Source organism: Nesoenas mayeri (genome assembly GCF_963082525.1).
Source record: "Nesoenas mayeri genome assembly, chromosome: 4".
NCBI lineage: Eukaryota > Metazoa > Chordata > Aves > Columbiformes > Columbidae > Nesoenas > Nesoenas mayeri.
In genome coordinates, this window is record NC_137540.1 from 4,944,600 (window position 1) to 4,965,865 (window position 21,266).

The 21,266-nt window shown below is 37.3% G+C and overlaps 1 protein-coding gene across 1 annotated transcript in view; it reads left to right on the forward strand.

The window, feature by feature from the left end:
- Nucleotides 1–9,031: 9,031 nt before the first annotated feature.
- BANK1 (B cell scaffold protein with ankyrin repeats 1) overlaps nucleotides 9,032–21,266 on the forward strand; it is a gene marked incomplete at both ends in the record, with an annotated part of 114,794 nt that continues 102,559 nt past the window's right edge. The window contains 3 exons of the mRNA XM_080343330.1: nucleotides 9,032–9,068; nucleotides 13,296–13,694; nucleotides 19,446–19,511. Of these exons, the coding sequence (XP_080199456.1) occupies nucleotides 9,032–9,068; nucleotides 13,296–13,694; nucleotides 19,446–19,511 (502 nt within the window). The remainder of the gene's footprint in view (nucleotides 9,069–13,295; nucleotides 13,695–19,445; nucleotides 19,512–21,266) is intronic.

Here is a 21,266-nt window from a genome sequence, read left to right on the forward strand (position 1 = left end):
TCAATGAAGGAGAATTGGAAGATGTGCAGCCAGATGCCAGAGGTTTGACTTGCTTGCAGCAGGGTGTTCAGCTTTATCTTTGCAGGTCTTCTATTAGTCAGGACAGTTACTTATTTCCTCATTTTATGAATGAGGAATTGAGAAGGAGATAACTGAAGGCCTGACCCTGCAAAGGTGGCTCAATACATTAGTTTACTGTTCTGGCTCACCATTTTAAATGACTAATTAAGATGTCAAGACAGGTTTGGTTTTTTTTCAGAATACCTAAAATTTAATATCACTTTATAACATCAAAGTAACCCTATCATATATTAATTATAAGATGCAGCATTCTAATGGCATTAGCATTGTAAGCCACCTCTACCTACTACAGTCATTATACAGATGGAAACACTAGAGAAGAAAGGCAAAGTGACTTTCCTAGATGTTGTGTAACAAGTTAGTTGTAGATAAAATATCAAAACTCAGGACTGCTTTGCTTTCAACCCAAGGCTTTTTGCAGAATGGATATAGTTATTTTACTAGTATCTAGCCTTTGACAGACAGGATTTTCTATCTGGACTGGACTTGCATTATTGCAAGCTTCTTTAAAGAAAAAAGTAGTGTGCATGGCATGTTTAATAGCATTACAAAATGTGTATGTACTATCTAAGTTACTGTGCAAGCAGATACTCCTAGGTGTGAACAGTCAGTTGTATTCTGATAATTAGATGTTTGCTTACTGATCATTATATCTAAACAAGAGTATACAATTGTGCATGACCTGGGGACATCCAGTTTAAAGTTTGGCTTTTGGTGAATAAAGGCAGTCAAATCTTGAGTGCCCATGTGAAATTGCTAGAGTAATTGCTGAGCAAATACCTAAGAGCACCAAAGAAGGATGGCCAGTTTCCCAGTTGCTTTCAGCTAGTTCCACATATGTGGTATTGAGAATTGGCAGGGAAACAAGTAAGTGTAGGTTCAGCAAGCAGTAATTATGCTGACCTTCTACTCTGTCATCATTTATCGCTGTCATTGTTTCATATATTTCTCTGCACAAGCCTCATCCACCTGGAACATCCATGAGTAGACCTGTCTATTGCAGTTTTACCACAGCACCAAACCTTTATTTCCACAGTGAAAATAGGTCTGTTTTCTCCTGATGGTACACTACTTATGAGGTATTGAAGTCGCTTTGGGTGGATTGCCCAAGGCCTAGTCTAGCTCTGATCTGAAAACTGGGATACTTGATGGGAGGGACAGTGTTGTTACTTGTCAGTACTCTGAAGGAAAACCTGGCCTAGACGAACTTCTTTATGCAAATTCCACTAGACATGCTGCACCTTGTAGAGAAAAAAACATCTGTAATGCATGATCCTTGATGACATCTGTCCTCACTTGAAACGGGAGGCACTGACAGATAACTTGTTAATGGCTGTGCTGTGTTTGAGTTATCACACCTCTCTGCAGTCATGAACATAAATACCATCACTGAGATCTTCCACTGTGTGCTCTTTATTTACATGATGTACCTTTCTGTGCCTCCAAATGTTCCTGGGACAGTTTACATGACAGATGTTCTGCGAGGGAATCTAGACGGTGAATATACACAAATAATACTTGATTTTTGTTTTTCTCAAGAATTAGGGATCACTTAAACTCACTTTTAGGGACAAAATAGGTCTCGTACCATGATTTGATTCAAAATCTAAAGGGTCTAGTGGTGGAGTTTTGAAGTAGGTTCAGCAATAACATAATATGAATAATATTACCACTAATAATATAGTAGTAATTTGAGTATCAAAGAAACCCATACTGCAGAAGCTGCTGTCATCTTACAATCTTATTATTCTGAAAATAAGGTCCTATTTTTTATTATTAATGCAACATTTTTATATTTCTGCAGTGGGAAACAAAAATATAATACTCAGATATCTTAAAGCTGAAATCTATCTCCTTAATGGAGATCTCCTTAATAGAAATGGAGGTCTTCACCGTGGATAAAGAAGTTATTCTGAAGTGTACTCCAGATGCAATATTTCCATGCAAGTCTGCTGACTAGAAAATAGAATTTTATATTTTTAAAAAAACATTCTATGAGGAAAAAGAAAAATGGAATCCATTAAGCTTTGAAACTCAGGTACCTTATAATTAACATAGAACTCTAATTTGTCTTCAGAAGTGTTGGGTTGCTGATTCAGATTCAAAAGTTGATCCTGAGACAATGCTTTCCTTATGCTAATCCTCTCTGGTCTCCCTTCTCTTGCAAGCAGTGATTACTGAGGTTTGCATATAAGCAATTGACCACCCACATTTGAAAAATTGTATCACTGATTGCATGGTAAAGGTGAAAGAAAGCACAATGATCTCAGTTTCTGAAAAGAATAACGTTTGTGTCCAGGGACTTGAGAACTGCGGTGTCACTGTTTTCTTGATTGTATATCTCTTGAAGCTGGTCTTTGATCATTTGGTTAGCTTATATACTCCTTTATAAGGTAGATAATAAAGAATGTTTTGACTCCTCTAATAAGCATGTGTGCCAGAATGTGAACAGCAGCAGTAGCTTGTGGTATAATTATATCCTCCTGAGAGGTCCAGTCATTTCTGGCTATCATTGAAAAAGTAAAGTTGCACTGACCTTTTGTATAAATTGAGACTATTACAACATGAGCTGTGATAAACAGCTAGGTTTTATTAAATGTAAACAAAAGTAGTAATAGGTTCAGAAGAGTATTTTATATATCTAGGAAATTTGAAACTGTTGTGAAGATAAGAAGAGAGCCATGAATACCAAGATTTAAAGTTTAAACTGGGATCTATTTTATGTGATAATATTGATTATTTAGTGTTCATTGGCTCCCTGCATAGTAAGAAAGCAAGACTTTGTATTAAGCCACAGAATTTAATTTATGCTATCATGGGCCTGACAGTTAAAGCATACTGGTCTCAAGCAGTCCCATCATTACTTTGTTTTTCAATCTTTCTATGAATCTTTGTGCAATTAAATAAGTTAAGGCTTACAGATGTTTGACACTGAGACGGTTCAAGCAGAGGTATAGCGGAGTTTGGAAAGCAACCTTTTACTTTCTGATCACATGCTTCACAACGGTAAGTGACTTGAAACTTTATATAGGTACTTATAAATAGCTACAGTTTGTGGCTGTGGTTCACTGCTTGTAAGCTTAGGGGTGAGAAGCAGTCATTTTTAGTGCAGGACCATTTGACAACTCATGACTCTTTAATTATTGCAAAATATTAAACACTATTAAAGACAAACTTAGTACAATTCAGTTTAGCAGTATCTGGAAATTACTTTTATGATAAATGAGAATTAACATATCTATAGGAAATACAGTTACTTCCTGAGTATAGCCTACTTGGAATATCAGCATTCAGTGATCCTCAGTTACTACTTTTATCAGAGAACAGTGCTTTACTAGTATATCGCCTAAGCACTGATTCGGAGCATTCAAACCTTGAGGTACACAGTAATGTATGCTGCGATTAGAAAAGGAAAGCAAACTTCCTTCTTCCTTTTTGATCTTGAAGATAATGTACTTCAAAAATGTAAGTAAATGACAGCTGTTGTTAAAAAAGATTCCAAGACTTTTCAAAAGCATGTAGTGCCAAGTAGTTCCCGTTATTTTTAGGAAATGAGCTTTTGTGGAAATTTGGGACAGGCAGTTCACGGATAGATGTTTGGAAATGTCCATATGTTTTTTAAGAGCCTGTTTGTTTACCTTCCTTGAAATACTTGGAATTTCTTTTCAAAATGCTTAGGAATTGCTGTAAAAATATAAGGCCAATTCCCCAGCTAGTGTGTGTCAGAATAGCTCTACTTAGCCAAGGATGCCTTGTTGCTGAGCACAATCAGAAGGAATTTTGCCAGTGTTTCAAACTTTTTGAGGTTTTCATACTTGTATTCTGCTTTTGTAACACCATAATCTTATCATCAAAACTTCCAAATCTATTTCTCCCCTTATCAATTCTCTTCACTGTTCAAGATTAACCATTTTAGAGGAGGCCAAATATAATTTGGCCTTGAATGCATGAAACAGAGTCTGTAATGATTGAATTGGAGAAAAGATACTTTCTGTGAAAGTCTAAGGCAGATCCTAGGTTTATAAGTTTGGAAACAGAAGATTTTTCTCCTTACAGGGTACATTCAGGACAGTTTCATTTTAATTTTTCTTAACAGTTTTCTACAAGAGTTTTAGAACAGCTCTGTTTCACTGGCAAACTTGCAGCCTGTATTTCAACACTGAAGTTTATAGAATTCATTAGTATGGCAATCCATATTCCTGTATTTTAGCTTGCAAGTAGGTAGCGTATACCATAAATTTTGTACTCCCACATGCTGTTAAGTCTATGCTGTTTATTATGGATAACATAGAGTAATCATTGTTATTCATTTTGTATACAACCTCTTATTTAAAACATGCCTTAAATTATCTCATAAAAAGACAACCATCTTTTGAAGCTGTGACAGCTCGTCCATTGGATTTAGTGTGTTTTGGAGACTTGTTTGAAAAGCTAGTCCTTTTTATCAGAAATTAAGGGTTGAACGTTGACCATATTCAAATATTATAAAAGTCAGTTATACTATTTTGTTTATTGCACCACAATTGCATCACAGATGAACACTGAGAAATTTAAATTGCCAAACTGTACCTAACTCTCCAGAAGACAGTTTTTGTTTAGTACACTGAAAAGAGCAAAGGTTTCACACTTACTTAGGAAAAAAAAAAAGCCTGCCAGTTATTGCTGAGCAGTTGGCATGTGGTAGCATGTTAAACTGTGGTGTCCTGAGGAGTCTTAGATTAGATGCTAATAAAATGTATGTGCAAACAAGACAGTGCTAGTCCTATGCATCAGCCTGTTTTCTTTAAGATTTTTCTTTTTTTGGATATTCAAGAGCAAAATAAAAATTTGGTTATATAGATTCAGTCAAACAATGAGGGGCTTGATAATGTAAACTGCAGGATGCTTCATAATTCCTTGGTCCTGTCCTGTCCCCCTCAAGCTTCTGAGATTTACTATCTTTAAACTGCACAGATTCTCTGACTGTAGTGAGATAAGGTTTAATTTGGTGTAGGAAATGGCTCAAGAAGGATGAGTTTTCACTTTATTCTGTACCTTTGTAACTAGAAATGGAAGGTGACGTGCTTGAAAAGCTAAAAGTACTGGTGAGATACATTTCTTCCAGTTTACATAATTACGTAGACATAGTTTTCCTGTTTTTATCCAACAGTGAGAACATATGACAATGACAATAAAGTATGGTAGGCAGGTATATAGGGTGTGGTAAATCTGTTTGCAAGAACCTGAACATACAGAACTTCCAATTGGTTCATTTCCAGGAAGCAATCGATTTGGTTAAAGGCAGCAGATATTAAACCTTTCTATGAGGGCTGTCCACTAGAGGAGGTCTCCAAATTGATACCTAGGTAACTCTCCAATTTAGTCCTATTGTTAGACTGGTAATAATTTGAGAATTTTGCAGGGGGGGAAAGATAATTGCATGTGTTTAAGTTATACTGAAGAGGTCTTGCTGGAAGAATGTCTTTTGAATCTCATGTAAGCTTTAACAGTCTTTGGACATTGCAGTTGATTTTGCAGTCCTGTGGGTGAGTTATGCAAGGGCAGACTCGCACTTGTGACTAACTTGATTTCTTTCTGTCTGATGGGCAGAAGTAAAAGTAGGTTGTTATATAGCTAGTGTCTAGAATTTTTGTCTTAAGGCAGTAGAGAGGAAGCTGAGGTGGGTTTAATATAGAGAAGTCAGCTGTCTACTGAGGTTGTTGCTGAATGTTTTACTTAGATTGGTTTCTAACTCACTGTTAGCTCTGTCGTTGCTCATTTTATGAAACTACACATTTATGTAATGATTTTTCTACTTCACTTACTTCCTTCTGCCTGCATCATTAACATGAATGCTGTTGAAAAGGTTAACACAAAAATATAAAGTGTCCAACAATTATTAGAGGTTTATCTTGTTTTTTTGTTGTTGTTGTTGTTATTGTTTGGGGCTTTTTGTGACTGTCACTTATTTGTCAGAAAGGGACAAAATAAATGAGCTGAAACCAGAGAATACTTTCTTCTAGAGCCTTGTAGCTTAGACGTGTTACATATCAAATAGAAACTGCTTCTTATACTTCCTTTAATGTCTGGATGAATGCTCAGGTAAATGAGATACATAAAAATTTATTTTAAAACAGTCTGTAAAAGCAGAAGATAAAACCATTTGATTTATGGGCTATCAGGAGTCGTCCCTGGATACTCTGCTGACTTGTGGCAAAGGAAACATAGTTGTTTTAGAAACCTAAAGAAGTATGGGTAAGACACTGGAGCAGGTTGCCCAGAGAAGCTGGGGATGCCCCATCGTTGGAAGTGCTCCAAGTCAGGTTGGATAAGACTTTGAGCAACCTGCTCTAGTGAAAGATGTCCCTGCCCGTGGCAGAGGGTTGGACTAGGTAATCTTTAAAGGTCCTTTCCAACACAAACTGTTCTGTGATTCTATGACTGCTCTAAGACAGTTTTACCTGACAGATTTCATGTGTCAGTGATAATCTGTAGTTTAGGATCTGTTGGGATGCTGTTCATGGTTAATTCTATGTATTTGACCCTGTTGCAAATGCAGGAAACACAGAAATCTCTCTGAGCAGAAATTGCAGTAAGTGGTGATAGTTACTGAAAAACATTGTTGTATAATGATGATTGTCTGATTTGTCTGCTAAGTCCCTGGTGTATAAATTACACTACCTAATGTGCAAAATATTTTCCTTGTGTTTGATAGAGCAGTGCTGCTGTGTGACCTTCCTGGATCACAGCAGGCAGAACCACAGCAACTTGCCCAAAAAGTTATTGTTTGCAAGATCAGTGCTTTCTGTTTGGTTGTATACATAAAATTTTCTGAGGTATAGTCTTTTGTGATAGAAGCAAATGTGCTGGATTTCATGAGACTGTTTCCCCTAGTGCTAATAAATATCTGCAGAGCATGTTTTCTGTGTTTCTTATTTCAAAGGAATTAGAGATGAGAATTCATGAGAAACTGATTGTAAAAATGAATGAAAGGTGGCAGAGAAAATAGCAACAGAAAGTGGAAGAAAAAGCAAACAAGTTGAATATAGACAAGCAGTTTGAATGTGAACATAAATCAAAAAATCTGTGGGATAAATCAGGATGGGCATATCTAGAGAGATCCTGATAAGAGAAACACTGGCAATGGAAAACAAAAAAAACCAACAAAACCCCCACTTTGGTCTACCGTAAGAGTGAAATTTTGAAACTGGAATATTTAAAAATGTTTCATGTTTATAGAACTGTAGTTATAGTGATAGTATAAGGGAAAGCTTCAGGTGGTTGTTGCTTCCAGTAGAAATAGCATCAATTAATACAAACTTGATACAGCTTTTCAGGTTTTTGTGTGACCTTAAAGACTTGTTCCACAACAGTCATAAAAAAGTAATATATTACTTCAGCTCTTTATGCTGTCAGTATGGTATATTTTTCTCTTCATGATTTATTATTGTCTAAAGCATTTCTGAATTACCTGACTGTATTCTGCTAAAATTTACCAAAGGTGCGATTTGCTCTCAAGGAAGTGAGTGTAATGACACAAAATTTTGCCTCATTGCGGTGATGATAAAGTAGGAGGTGTACCTTGAAATAGAGAATTGAGTTCTGACCTTTATATCCCATGTTTGTGTTTATTGATGCTCATTAGAAATGAGAGCACCTGTCCATCAGTAGGTATTCAGCTGCGGATGGACGAGGCCTCCACAGGGGAAGATACTGTGATAATCATTACACTTCTGTATGTATTCACAGGACAGATCAGAGAGGCCTAAACCAGGGAATAAGGCCATGTCGCTCTTCAGAAGAAACAGCTTTTTAGGCATAATGTTGGCTTTGTCAGGTTTGATAGTCAGGTATCTTTCTAGTGTACCTGGGTCAGGTCCATGCTTTGGAAAGGTACCCCACAAACTCATTTGGCTCTCTGTTCCTGTTGGCACTGTAGAGAAGGTCAATGGGATTTCTTCACAGAGAAAGCCTAGAAGATTAAGCCTAAACTCATCCCATTTGGAGGAAAATCATTCCTCTCCATAGAACTTAATTTTGCCCCTTCCAGAACTCACTGAGCTTAGTGGGAATAATGATGAGGACAGGAGGCTTGATTTTATACAGATAAAGCAAGTACTTGTTTTCACACACAATGTAGCAATTAGTAACAGAAGGTACATAAACAATGAAAATGTTCTTATTACGTGCTAGTTAAATAGGCATTTGAGAACAGTAGTGCAGCAGCTCTGCTGGCTGATGTAGTGATGGCAGGAATGTCCCATGCTTTAGGATAATTGCTTTAATTGAAACAGGTGTGCCACAGTGCTGCAGCAATTTAGCTACTTTGTGATCTCACTCTGAAGTTTACAAGCAGGCTTTTATAATTTTCATTCCATTAGTGGAACATCTCTGAGAAGCAACATAACTGACTTGAAAACATTTTCCATTATCTGCAAGTAGTTCTAAAGTGCTTTTTGCTGTCCTTCCCATTTTTGCTTGCTTCAGGGGATTTGCCTTGCAGAATTCCAGCAACCAAGATCTAGAGATGCATTTTGAGATACATTTACTAGATGTATAACAGGTACACTGACTGGGAAAATCGATGCCTTGTGGATGCGTGGGGGGCAGTTTATTATGCTAAGGCTACTGACTAGTGTTGAATTAAATGTTCTCATTCTGTTTTCAAATGTTAAATTGCAGGGTTTTTTTGAAGTGCTGGTGAAACTTTTTCCATAGTTCCTTATTATATAATTTTAAGTGATCAGGGCAAGCAATATGAAGAGGGGCCAAGAGATTAAAGGTCTCTTGTTTCTGAAATCTCATTTGAACTAGTATATGTGCTTGCCATTCTCATCCTACATACAGCCCAAATGGAAATGATTTTTCTTGATATTAGAAGGAAGGTTTTGCAAATCTCCAAGCAAAGATGGGAGTCTAGGTCTTTCACGTTGCCTTATATTTCTCATTTTCCTTTTTTAATCATTGCATCATGACCCTTAACTATCCTGATAGTTTTATCCTACAAGGTAAGAAGAATATGGGGGAAAGGGAAAGTAGAGATGTCTCAGAAGGAAAACAGACATTTTTCAAACCGTAGTGGTTTTGAAAACCATGGACTTAAGACTCTTTAGATCAGGGGTGTCAAGCTCGTTCTCACCAGGGGCCACATCAGCCTCGCAGTTGACTTTAAAGGGCTGAATGTAATTTTAGGTCTGTATAAATGTTTAGTTCTCACAAGATTCAGCAGGTCTTTTCAGAGAACGCTTCCGATGGCATATTTCCTGAGGTGTTCTTTTTTGGGCAACTACATGCCAGTAACTAGAGAATAGTTCTACTTGTCAGAAGAACCCTTTCAGGTTATGGATGACTGCATAAATTCTCTCACTGTCTCTCATTGCTGAACTAATAATACATTTTATTTCTAACTTTGAGTCAGTTTCCAAGTAGGAGTAGTTGAAGCATGGCTTAATTTTGTCAGGATATGATAGTTTCTATTACATTAACTTTCAAGGGAACAAAATTCATCTCAATGTGGATTATATTCCAAGTGCAGTAACTTCAAATAAATATTCAGTGGGAGATGAAAATAATGAAGGGGGAAAAACTCTAAGTTAAGCATTGTTACTGTGTATTCAATACTGTGTAGTGTTGCATTAAAGTTAAACTTCAGATTTTCTTGTTTGAAGTTAAAGGGATTCTGTTTTGAAAGCAGATATTTGGGTGAGCTTTAAGTAGTCTGCACGCAAGCATCCGCATCTTAGTAAAATTTCTGAAGACAAAAGCATTGTGTAACAGGAAAATGCTAAGGCACATGGAGTAGATTTAGAAAGGGGACTTCATGACTATTCCTGGGGTAAACTGTGACTCTACATTTAAAGTCAGATAAGCATTTAAAAATAGTGATATTTCACCTTTTAATACAATTTTGGGCAAGTAATTTGTAGGTATTGTATTCCTGCTTAATATCAAAGTTAACTCTCAGTCTGAAAGACAGATAAATCAATGGCAGAATAAAAAATCAAGCATATAATTCAAAAAAACCCCAAATTTGGTTTCCCACAGGTAGCTTGATAGCACTAGCTGCTTTCTTCAAACCAATAAACAAACATTGCACCAAACTGCAGCATGAAATACCTTGCTCTGACAAGTTTCTCCTCAACACCATGACTCTTCCCTCTGAATATAGATAGAAAAGAGAAATTAAATATGGCAGCCATATTAAATTAAAGTTTTATGAGATGTATGTTGCAGAGCTTTTCTTCCATCAACTGTGGTGTTAGATGTATTTCACTCCCTTATACAAATAAAGCTTTCTTTCTCATATATAAAAATAAATATAGTTAAAAAGAAATGCAGTCAAGCCTTCAGGAAACATCTTCGAACTCCTTTTGCGTTCATGCTTATCTAAGGCCAAAGCTGCAAACTTAGGTGCAGATAAACGGTAAAGAAATAGAATTACTTCATCTTCTTTTATCATTTAGATGCAGCTTCCTCACTTCTATCTTTAGAATTTCTTGAGTAATCAAGCCTTGTACTGTCCATTTGCACAGGGCTGAACTTTATACCTTGTGCATATTTTTATTATCATTATTATGTAAATTCAGTTCTGTAAGAATATTTCTACTGAAGAGACTGCACAGGAATGAGGCGCAGTTGTGCACCATTCATCACCAGTGCTCTCCTTCTACTTGGAGAGAAAGCTTAGACTCTTGGTAAAGTGGGTGCTGTGGAAGACACCAGCAGATCCGTCTTCTGCACATTTAGGACACCAATATTCTGTGAAGCTGAGGCCTGGGGTGGGGGTGAATTACCTTTTCAATTTAAACATGCTTTTTTTATCCCTTCCTGCAATTCCACTTGGCTATGTCCTTACCCAAATCCATCATAGTAGAAGGAAACACAGCTGAGCATGAATTTAAAATGAGACCTTTTAAGGTAAAGACTGAATGTGAACTTTCTGTGCATATCTGAGGTAATCTCGAATGAGATTATTTTATTCTTCCCATACACTGTATCAATGGAGAGTTCACAAAAGTGCAGAAAGAATGGTAGTAGTTCTACAGAACCTCTCTGATAGTGGGGAGAGTAATAATCCCAGTTTACAAACTCTAATGAAGGCAAGGCTAAGAGTTGCTTCATGAGAGTCTGAAGACCTTAGGGGGACAGACTTCTGAGGGCAGATACTTCTTTGAGTTTGCAGAAGTAGATAAAACTATATTCTGTGACTGGAAGTTGAAACTAAGCAAATTCAAAGTGTAAAGAATGAATTCTTAAATCTTCTTCATAGGCTAAGCATCCTCTTCAAATCCATATTTTTAAGGACCACTACAGTGCTTTTAGAAAATAAGGACTGAAAATAAAAGGTGCTTGGTGATTCTGTTTCTTGTGATAGGAAATGGTGTGGTCAGTCTGAAAAAGCCTCTGGCCTTACAGCTCTGTTAATGTAATATCTTCTTTTGAAACTGTGCAGCAAGTGCTTTTTTTCTACTTTTTATTTACACAAGTTATGGAAAATGCTGTGAGATTGTGAAAATAAAAAACATTGCAGCATTGCATCAAGTAGGTTTCTTGTCTTAGTGTCATATATATAACTTTGCTCTGAGTTAAACTGGAAATATGCTACTGTTTATTTTTACAATTAAACCAGCATTTCAGCAGAAACTGGCATTTTTCAGAATGCTTTAGTCGGGGTCAGTCATCTTGAAGTATCATCACCCACTACCATATTGAACTTGGTCCTGTGTGATTTCGTATGACAGAAAACTTTTTGAAAGTATGAGTATTCACATTTATTTGAAAGATGGCAGCTATCCCCCAAGCAGCTATAGAATTATAATGAACTCAAGAGGCAAAGCTATTGTGTCCCTAGTATACAAGTTTCAGCCAGCCTTCAGCAGGATAAGTATTTCCTGAGTAAAGAATGAATGAACAAAATTTAGAAATAATTTCTTCTAAAAAGAAGGAGACTTCAGTAATTAAAGCACTAATCCTGGACATCTAGGTTCAGTTTCTTCTTTTGTACAAGAATTTATGTGGGATCCTTGATAAGTTTGTTCTCTTCAGCTACATCTGTACTATGCTTTCAGTGGTGCATCCCACTTTCCAGAGCTGTTGTGTGCCCAAGAAACATTTTAACTCTGTGTATGCCCACCACTTCCACTTCTCTTGATATTCACAAAGAAGCAACTTACTGACCTGCACTGCAGACAGGTGCCAGGCAGGTTGCCTGACCCATTGGGAACCTGGGAGACACACTGAAGTTCAATGGAGGTGGAGTTCAGCAGGTGTCTCTGTTCTTGAGTCTGTTACTGGTGCTTCACTGCACTGTGATTGTGAACTATTGCGGGGGTATTAAGCTACCCTGTTATTTTAGTGTATATTGTATCAGTCAGCAAATCAGGGTTTTTTTATGGTTACACAGAATGATTAAGGTTGGAAGGGGCATCTGGAGGCCGCCTTGTACAACTGCCCTGCTCAAGCTAGGCCACCCAGAGCCGGTACCTGTCCTAGCACCTTTTGAGTAGCTCCAAAGAGGGAGATTCCACAATCTTCCTGGGCAACCTGTGCCAGTGCTCACAGTTAAAAAATATGCTTCTTGATGCTCAGAGGGTGCCTCCTGTGTTTCAGCTTGTGCCTGTTGCCTCTATTTCATATTGTTGTCCTAGTAACACTATCAATGACTATTAGTCTTACTAGCGTCACATTTTATGTCTTAAATAGAAAGCAGAACTAAAAAAAAAAAAAAAGTAGTTTTAGATTTGTCAGGTTCATAACTAATTCTGTTAGAGTAGGGGTAGGAAACGATCAGTAATGACTGTCGTAATACCATGCTGCCAAAATATCTTAAAGATACCAGTCCTGTTTCTAATGAAGTCAGATCATGTCCGGTGTTCAAATATATGGTTTTTATTTCTACCTTGAAAAGTTAACTGTAGCATTTTTAATAGTATCACCTATTTGTCAAGTATCTAGGAGTGAGCAGAATGAGTGGATGCACTCTGGTGTCTACACTGCCATTTCAGTATTCATTCTGAAATACTAGTTGAAGCTATTCTAAACATATAATATTCTGAGCTATTTTAACAGCATATCTGTGGATGATCTTTCTGCCTTGGTCATTTCAAGGTGATGACCTGTCTTGTTTCTTCAGAAGCTCAAGTTTTTAAACGGGGAGAAACTATCTGTTTTCTTATATTTATAATGGATTAAAAACGTATTTGAAATTATTTGTTTGTTTGTTTTCTTCTCTCTAGAAAATATGAAGGATATTCTTGTGATATATGAACAAGATGCAGAAGAGTGGGCTCTGTATTTAAAATCTCTTTTTGGACACATTGTGAATGAAGGAGGAATCTTGCTCTACAATCTGGAGACTTCATCTTTCAAGCACCAGGAGCTATTGTCTTTACCCTGTTATAAATGTAAACTCCTGATACTATCATGTGGACTTCTTAACTGCCTGAATCGAAAAAGAAGTTATTTTCTAGAGAAAGTTCTAAAACCTCCGGATGATGTGGTGATTCTGCTTTGCGGGGTGGAGAACTCAGATATCCTTTATGAGATACTGACCTTAGATGGAGGCAGCAAGGAGATTTCTACTGAGCAGGAACCTGAAGAATATCTCTCTGTTGTTACTGGAATTATTCAACCAGGTAATCTAAAAATGAAAACTTTGTATGATTACTAAATAGTTCTCTTAGCTGTATTGATGTAATTTGGAAGATTTTCAGATTTTCTGGATAAATTCTCTCTTCAGCTTTGTCTAACAGTTTTTGTTGGGTAGTGCATTTTTCATTGAAGTGTGATGAAACTGTTGTACTCTTAATCCAGCTTCATTTTCACAAGGAAGCAGCTTTGTAAAGTCTAAAAGCTGCCTGTGGCACCTGTGAACCTACCATCACCATTTCACAGTAAGATAGAAGAGCTGACAACGCTTTTTTCTCTTTTTCAAACTCTACAAGACTATGGGTTTATGCTTCATCTCTTTCAAAATGCCTTAATGTGGCAGTGTATAGGATGTGGATAAATCTGACAGAGAGAAAAATGATTACTGAGACCCAGTTTCATGGATGGTGTCACTTTCCGTTTGACATGCGAAAGCTCTAAGAGAAGAAGTTCCCTTCCCCTTTTACTGACCCATGTAATGAAGCTGTACTGGAAGGACTAAAGCTATCTGGTTTGTATGTGTTTGCACGTCCATGGAAACTACAAATAAGCATTAATGTAAATATTAACACTTATGGAATGCAAGAAAAGCCTGTGTCCTGAGGGTGAGAGGTACTGAAATGGCAAAGTTTGTGCACAGGGTTTAGTTTAACTCAAAGTTTAACCTCTCCAGGCTGCACAAATGAAAGTGAGAAATCGCTTTAGAAAGACAGATAAGTGGACCACTTTGGCAAGATGATGTAATTGTGCACAGGTTTCTGGTAGATGTCTGTGTGTTTTCCTTTGAGATTATGTTTACTACTGCTTCTTTGTAGTATCTAGGTCTTTTACGTCCTCTCAGCTCTTCCTATTTTGTTATGATTTTGTCTGTTAAGCAGAACATTGTGCTTCTGTCTTTGTTACCTGCAGAGTGCCTAATAACAGCACAGAAGGTTGTGATTGAGAGAGACATCCTCCAGTTCAGGAGTTTTACTTGGAGATTAACTGGTTTTAAATGCAGATGAACAACCAGGAATATGCTTTTGAACACAGGGATAGAGAGATGCCAGCTGAGTCAGAGTGACCTAGCTGGTGGATGTCCTTGCCGCCTTGGGCTTGAGGACATCAGCAGAAGCATAGTATAAGGCTTTCAAACCTGCCTAGAATGTGTCTACACACAATTTGGCTGTATCACATCAGTGTTTTCAAAACAAAATTTAGACTGTTCCTTCCAAAACATCTTCTGTTCTAACATTTCTTGCAGATGGGCATTTATTAACCTTTTACTCAGTATATTTATTTTTTTTTTAGCATCTCTCAGACTTTAAGTTTTGGGCCTAATTACAGTTGCCTGGTTTGCTTTCAGGAGATAATGTTTGCAATTTCTGACTATGTCTGATATTTAGCTTCAGATTGAAGTTCCTTGGCAGCTTTTTAGTGGAAGGAAAACAGTGGGTCTATACTATGCATGTCTGTGTGAGTATACATGTATATATATAGGAAGGAACTGAGCCCAGAGACAGTCAGTTGACACATGCACAGGAAATTGCAATGTTTTTTCAAAGATAAACAGTTTCCTAGAAGACAGATGAAGATTCTTTGCTTAGGTCTATGCATTCATTAAAATATTTATTGTATGTACCTTTGGGATTTTACTACATAGTAATGTCAAGTGACTTAATAGCTCAAATGATCTTTTCTTTGGCAGAGGTCAGTATCAGCAACTTCAGAGACAAGTGCAAAGCTGAATTAATGAATAGTTTTTGAAGGCCTCAGTCTCAGTGCATACATCTTTACCAGGGCTGCGTAGACTGTGGCTGGGATCAAACAAGTTGAATTGACTGAACTAGATCCAAGACTGCGATTAGTGTTGCTGCCCGGTGCTTCACAGTGTAAACCCCCTCCGTACACACAGCTGAGAACTGTTCTGGCTCTGTTTTTTTCTGTACTGGTGCACCCTGGCCGTCAGGCAGGCCAGCTCACATCAGTGCTTCCTAGGAGAATTCTGCATTGCTTTCTGTTGCACACTGCAAGTATTCCAAGTGGGAGATTTTTCTGTCACCTGGGTGTTGATTTAAGCTCTGAGGAATGAAGATGCGCGTCTTATCATTATTTACCTTTGCTTAAAGATAATGGTGACTGCTTGCAGTGTCTGTATTTATGATACTCTTTTGTAGAATCCTATTAAGCTCTTAGCATTTGTGGTATCTGTGGCAGGGATTTTGACAGATTACTCATCAGGGAGAAAGATTTTTTTAAAATTATTATTTTTAAATTTATTTATTTTTTAACCCTAGTATTTAAAATGGCTTGCTTAGAGGTTATTGAGTATACTTGGATTATTTTTTCTTTGCAGCATTTTTTTTTATGCCTTTCTTCAGGACTATGTATTCAGAAGATTTCCCATCTCTGTGTGGATAATCACCTGTCTCTTTTAATTGTTTTCAGTGCCTATCTCTTGTCCATTAGACTTCTGGTTTTGGAGGCAGAGATGAAAACACTTCTGTGTGTTTTCCTAATGCTTTTCCATTCCTTTTTTTCCCTGAGCTGTTCATTGCTGTTAACTTGTTCCTCCATGCATTTGTACCTTCTTGTCTCTGAACTAGACTAGTACTAACAAGAGTTGTATGCTACAGTATGGACCTCATTTCCATTTTGCCCTGCCAATGAGTCTTTGAACAGCTCTGCAGGGACTGCTGCCAAGATTAGCAGATTAATGAATGTTACAGAGGTGTTCTGTTTCTCCATCTCCACACAGAGTGATTGTTGGGTTGCCAGTGCAATGAGGATTTGTAACGGGGGTGACTGTCAACAAAAAACTGTGGTTAGTGTCATTAACTCGTTTCATGTGGTACATGATCCTGGCTATTTCAAACCAGAAGAGAAACTGAAGTGACAGCCTGGAGGTGGCAACCATAGACATGATGTTGAGACTGCCATCCCCTGCTGCTTAAACTGTTTAAGTTCATTGTTATTTCTTCTCTTATTTTTGCAAAATCCAGAGGAGCCTTTATTCATTATAAATCAGATTTCTTAGCAGCTCATGTTTTGATCTGTCTAGCCAGTCACGGTGACCTGTACCCTTGGATTCTGAAGTATGCAGCGTGTATGTGATTTTTTTAATCGTATTTTTGACACTAATTGGATGAAAACTGCTTACACCTTGAAAAGTGAATGCACTGACATCTTAAAATGAATGGTTTTTAGCAGCATTTAGGACAAGCTCATAAAAAGTTTTATTAATAATAGAAGTCAAATGATTAGAACATAAGTACTACTGCAGCAGCATGTACTAATATAAATTAATGTACTGCGATTTTACTGTTGTTTATGTTATAATTTTTTATTTTGAAAATGAATTAATGGATTTATATTATCATCATTAGTCTGCTGTTTCAAGGTTGCAAGTGGACACCATCCAAATCTATGTCTTGTTTATAGCACAACAGTCATCAGTCAGTATTTAGTTGCAGTTGTGAGGCTATTTCTATAGCTTACAAATAAGTTTAAGATTTCCAGCAAGTATTTTGCAGCTAGAGCTGTACATCTTCAGGAAATGCATTCTTTGAATATTTTTTGGCACACAAGTGTTGTTATAACAAAATTGCTATTTGCAATTTCACCATGATGTATTTCTGTGAAGTTAGTGTCAGCTTCTTGGAAAGAGGATAAAAGAAGGGTCTTGTTTTCCAGATTAAAAAATTGTAACACCTATCCCTGAAAAAATTAATTGTAGCATTTACTTAAGTTCATATTGAAAAACAAACAAACAAACAAACCCCCAAAACTAACCAATATTAGGATAGAAAAGAACAACTTTTTTTTTTAATAGAATCAGATTTTGCTCTGGCTTGGGCTTCTCTGTAGTTATTTAAATGGCTATGAGGACAGAACTTGGTCCAGAGAATGTTATTACAGTTATGAAGTTAGGTGTTCAAAAGCCAAGAAGTTACAGGTACAAAGTAGCCTCTTAAACTTCAGTTAGAACCCTTGTTCATAGCATTGATTGCCTTTCATTATATAAGTGCATTCTTCCCTCTCTCCACCTCCCCTGGCAAGAAGCTGCCCTCATTAGTACACAGGATAAATAGTACTCAGTTAATTAGCACTTATATGATACTGTGTTTTGTGTTTGAGTTTGCGGTTGCATTATTTATGTATCGAATGTCATTCAGATCCTGTTGAGAAAACAGAATTTCCTAACAAGCCAGATTAGGGTCAGGCATTTCTTCCACTTCTGATACCCCTTTAAGATATTACCTTTCATAACACTTACCAGTATACAGTATTTGTAATGTCCATATTCAAATTCCCTTTAATTTCAGATGTGTTTGTGTCTGCTTGGAGGTCTGCAGGTCAGCTGTAAGGTCTTTCATGGAAAGTGCTGTACAAAACTAATGAGCACTTCTGAAAAGCATGTTTGAAAAGCCTTCTGGGCTTTTGCCTCAAAGCTTCAGTATGGGAACCTGAAATTACTTAAATTCTCTAGAGCAGCAATCAGCTAATCTCTCTTACTGGAATCCTCTCCTCGTTCACTGGGCTCTAGTAAGAGGAATAACTGAATCAGAATACGGTCAACAACACCTTAAGTACAAAACCACAAGCCAGTGCCAGCGTAGGTCTAACCACTGTCCGCAGTACAGATCATTTTAAAAGAAATAAGTCAACAATATACTACAAAGGAGAGAGACTACTTTTGAGTGTTTGGTTTACGCAACCTTAATAAAGTCATTGTAAAGCAGTCACTTTCCCAGGCTCCTCATCCTAGCCTTGGTGTCTTTACCCAGTGACTCTTCAATCTTGATCCCTTGTAATAATACTGGTTGTTCCCTTCTGGAGCACCCAGCGATATGTGTAGATGCTATACAACAGCATTTGTGTTGAGTTAGCTGGATCTCAGAGCTCAAGCAGGCCTTATATCTCTCATGTCAATGTTACCTCAGATGTGGAAAAACAAGTGTTAACTTGATCCAGCATAAAGAAAGCATGGCATAGACAGATACTGCATAATATGGCAGAAAGTCTCCTGGTAGTTATTAAGCCATCGAAATAATTTCAGCAAAGTGGAACTGTCAGAGTTTTTTAATATTTGACCAGTACTTTACAGAATGTGACCATTGTTTGTTTCATTTGTTTTTTACCCAGTACTGGGAACTCTGTAATCAGATTTATTGTATTCTCAAACACAGCCCCTCACAGTTGTCTTCTATGTCTGTGTCCATTTTCCATTTCTCACTTTCCTGCACATGATTCTGTTATCTTTCCTTTTACCCAACTCCTCTCCCATCTTTTGCTATATTGACTTTCAGGGAAACTTCTCTTCTTCCTTAAGCCCGCATTTCCTACCTGCTATAGCAAATGGAAAAGATCAGTCACAGGGGTGTTTAAGAGGATAACTACAATTCCATTTAAAGATCTCTCTGGACTTGTTCCACTCCACTCCCCGTTGGATTTCTTTTTCTCTCTGCAAAACTGTAGCTTTTAAACAGCTTTATCTTACATCTAAAATAACATACAGAATTTAGTCTAAAAAAAAGAAAGTGAAAATCAGTGCCATGGTATCATTTTGTTTGTTTGTTTGTTTATGCCTTTTTTTTTTTTTTTAGCTTGATTTTTGGTGCTAATATCTTCCTTGGAGCAAACTAAACATTCTGTGAAACAATCAACTAGGATAGCAATGATCACTGTCAAGAGAAATGATGACCATTTTAAAGATATTTCCAAGTAGATACCATTAAAGAATTATTCTTTTTTCCTAGATAAGCAACAGAGCGAAAATCGTGGAGACTCTTTGTCTTACATCTATGAAGCAGTTCTTGCAGATGGTGAGTTGAATTCACCTTGCATTTACTCAAATAAAACCAGTGCTCTTCAGAAAATTAGATTTGTTTTCTTACATCTTGTCAGACATGGAATGCAATAAACTAATCGTACCATAGCATGCAGTTGTGTAGAGGAACGTGCCTTATTCTCAAACCTCTATTCACACCTCTCTACTCACACATTCTGGTGAGGAGTATGAAAAGGGGAGGGGATTCAATAGGGACATTCTTTTTCCTTTCATTTCAGAGCAGAGGAAAAAAAAGAAGACATGGAGAGCTTTCCTTTTCTGTTCCCAGGATGAGGAGTGTTGCTTGTAGTAAAGAGAGAGCTGATTTGAAATTTCAGATAGATCAGTCCTACTTGCACTATGTTTGTGGCATCATTCATTGGCAGCCAGTAATTGGGAGAAGCCCTGCATCCCGACTTCAGTGCGTGTTGACACCGGCCATTCTGGTTTATTTATTTTTGTGAAAGCCCCTAATATTAATGGGGAAAACAGACTGACAAAATCTCCACTTGCATTTACTAAAGAGCTACATAACGTGTTTCCTGTCCCCAGTTCTTCCTTAAACACCTTTATTTCTGGGTTGACACATTTGTGAGGTGTTTGGCTTAACAGCACCAGCATGCTGACTGAGGGAAAAGGATGAGTAAGTTATTCTGGAATTCCTGGCACAGACGTTTCTGCTGCTGGACTCTGAGGTTACTGGCTCTGTGGGTCTATTTTGCTGGCAAGGTGTAAGGGCAGAATGATGCTGCAAGCTCACTGGCTCTTCCTTACTAGCACAAATTCAATATACATGTCAGTGATGTATGGAGTTTAGAGTTTTAGCTTCTTCAGTTAATTTCAAGACACGAGCATCAGCCAATGTGTTTTTAAACACTCCAGTCATTCCCATTTTCCATGTGTTGGTTCACAGAGCTGAACAATCTTGGGGCATGTGGATTTGATTCCTTTCAGATAAGTGCACTCAGGGAGCTCACTAGGTGCAATTCGGACACTAAAAGGTGTGCATTCTACAGGTTCAGAGCAGAGTTAGTTGGAAATATGCCCCTTTGAAATATGTATAGTGTGGAAGGGAGTATTTAGTGCCAACCATTTCTCTCTATTAAATCTTCTCCTATTAGTCCCTCTTCCTTTCCAATAGAGACTGTTTGTGACTCTTGACATCTTGGATGTACTGCTGTGATCTCAAGCAGAAAGCTGCTGTAAAGCTGCCCTATAGACCTATTGCCAAGGCTCCTAAGGATGTCTTTTTTGGTCCTGTGTTGAATGTGCTGTGGATCAGTGCATTGAAGAAGGCTTTTTTGTAGTTACTTGTTCATCATCGAGGTGTTCAATAAGCTGGCATCACTGTTACTCTAATTCATTATCATGATGTCCAAAAAATGAGATAGTAAAGAGAAAACAGAGAAAATGGAGAATCTCAAGAAAACAAAAGACTGAGATGTTCTGCCAAGCTACTCCCACGAAATAAAGAATTTTTACTAGAACCCTATAAATTCACAAAACAACAGCATTTTATAAAGTCTTAAGCAGAGACTGGCGTGCCAAAAGCTGAAGTTTGTTTTGAGTATACAGATACTGGACAAAAAAAAAGGATAGGCTGAGAGAAGATGGAATTTAGACTTGAACTGGAATGAGAGTTGAACAGATCAGAAGTATAAAGCTTAATGAGAAATCTAAAGCAACAAGACTGGAAAGAGCAGTGACTGGATGACAGGACATATTAAAAACAAACCAAAACAAACTATAT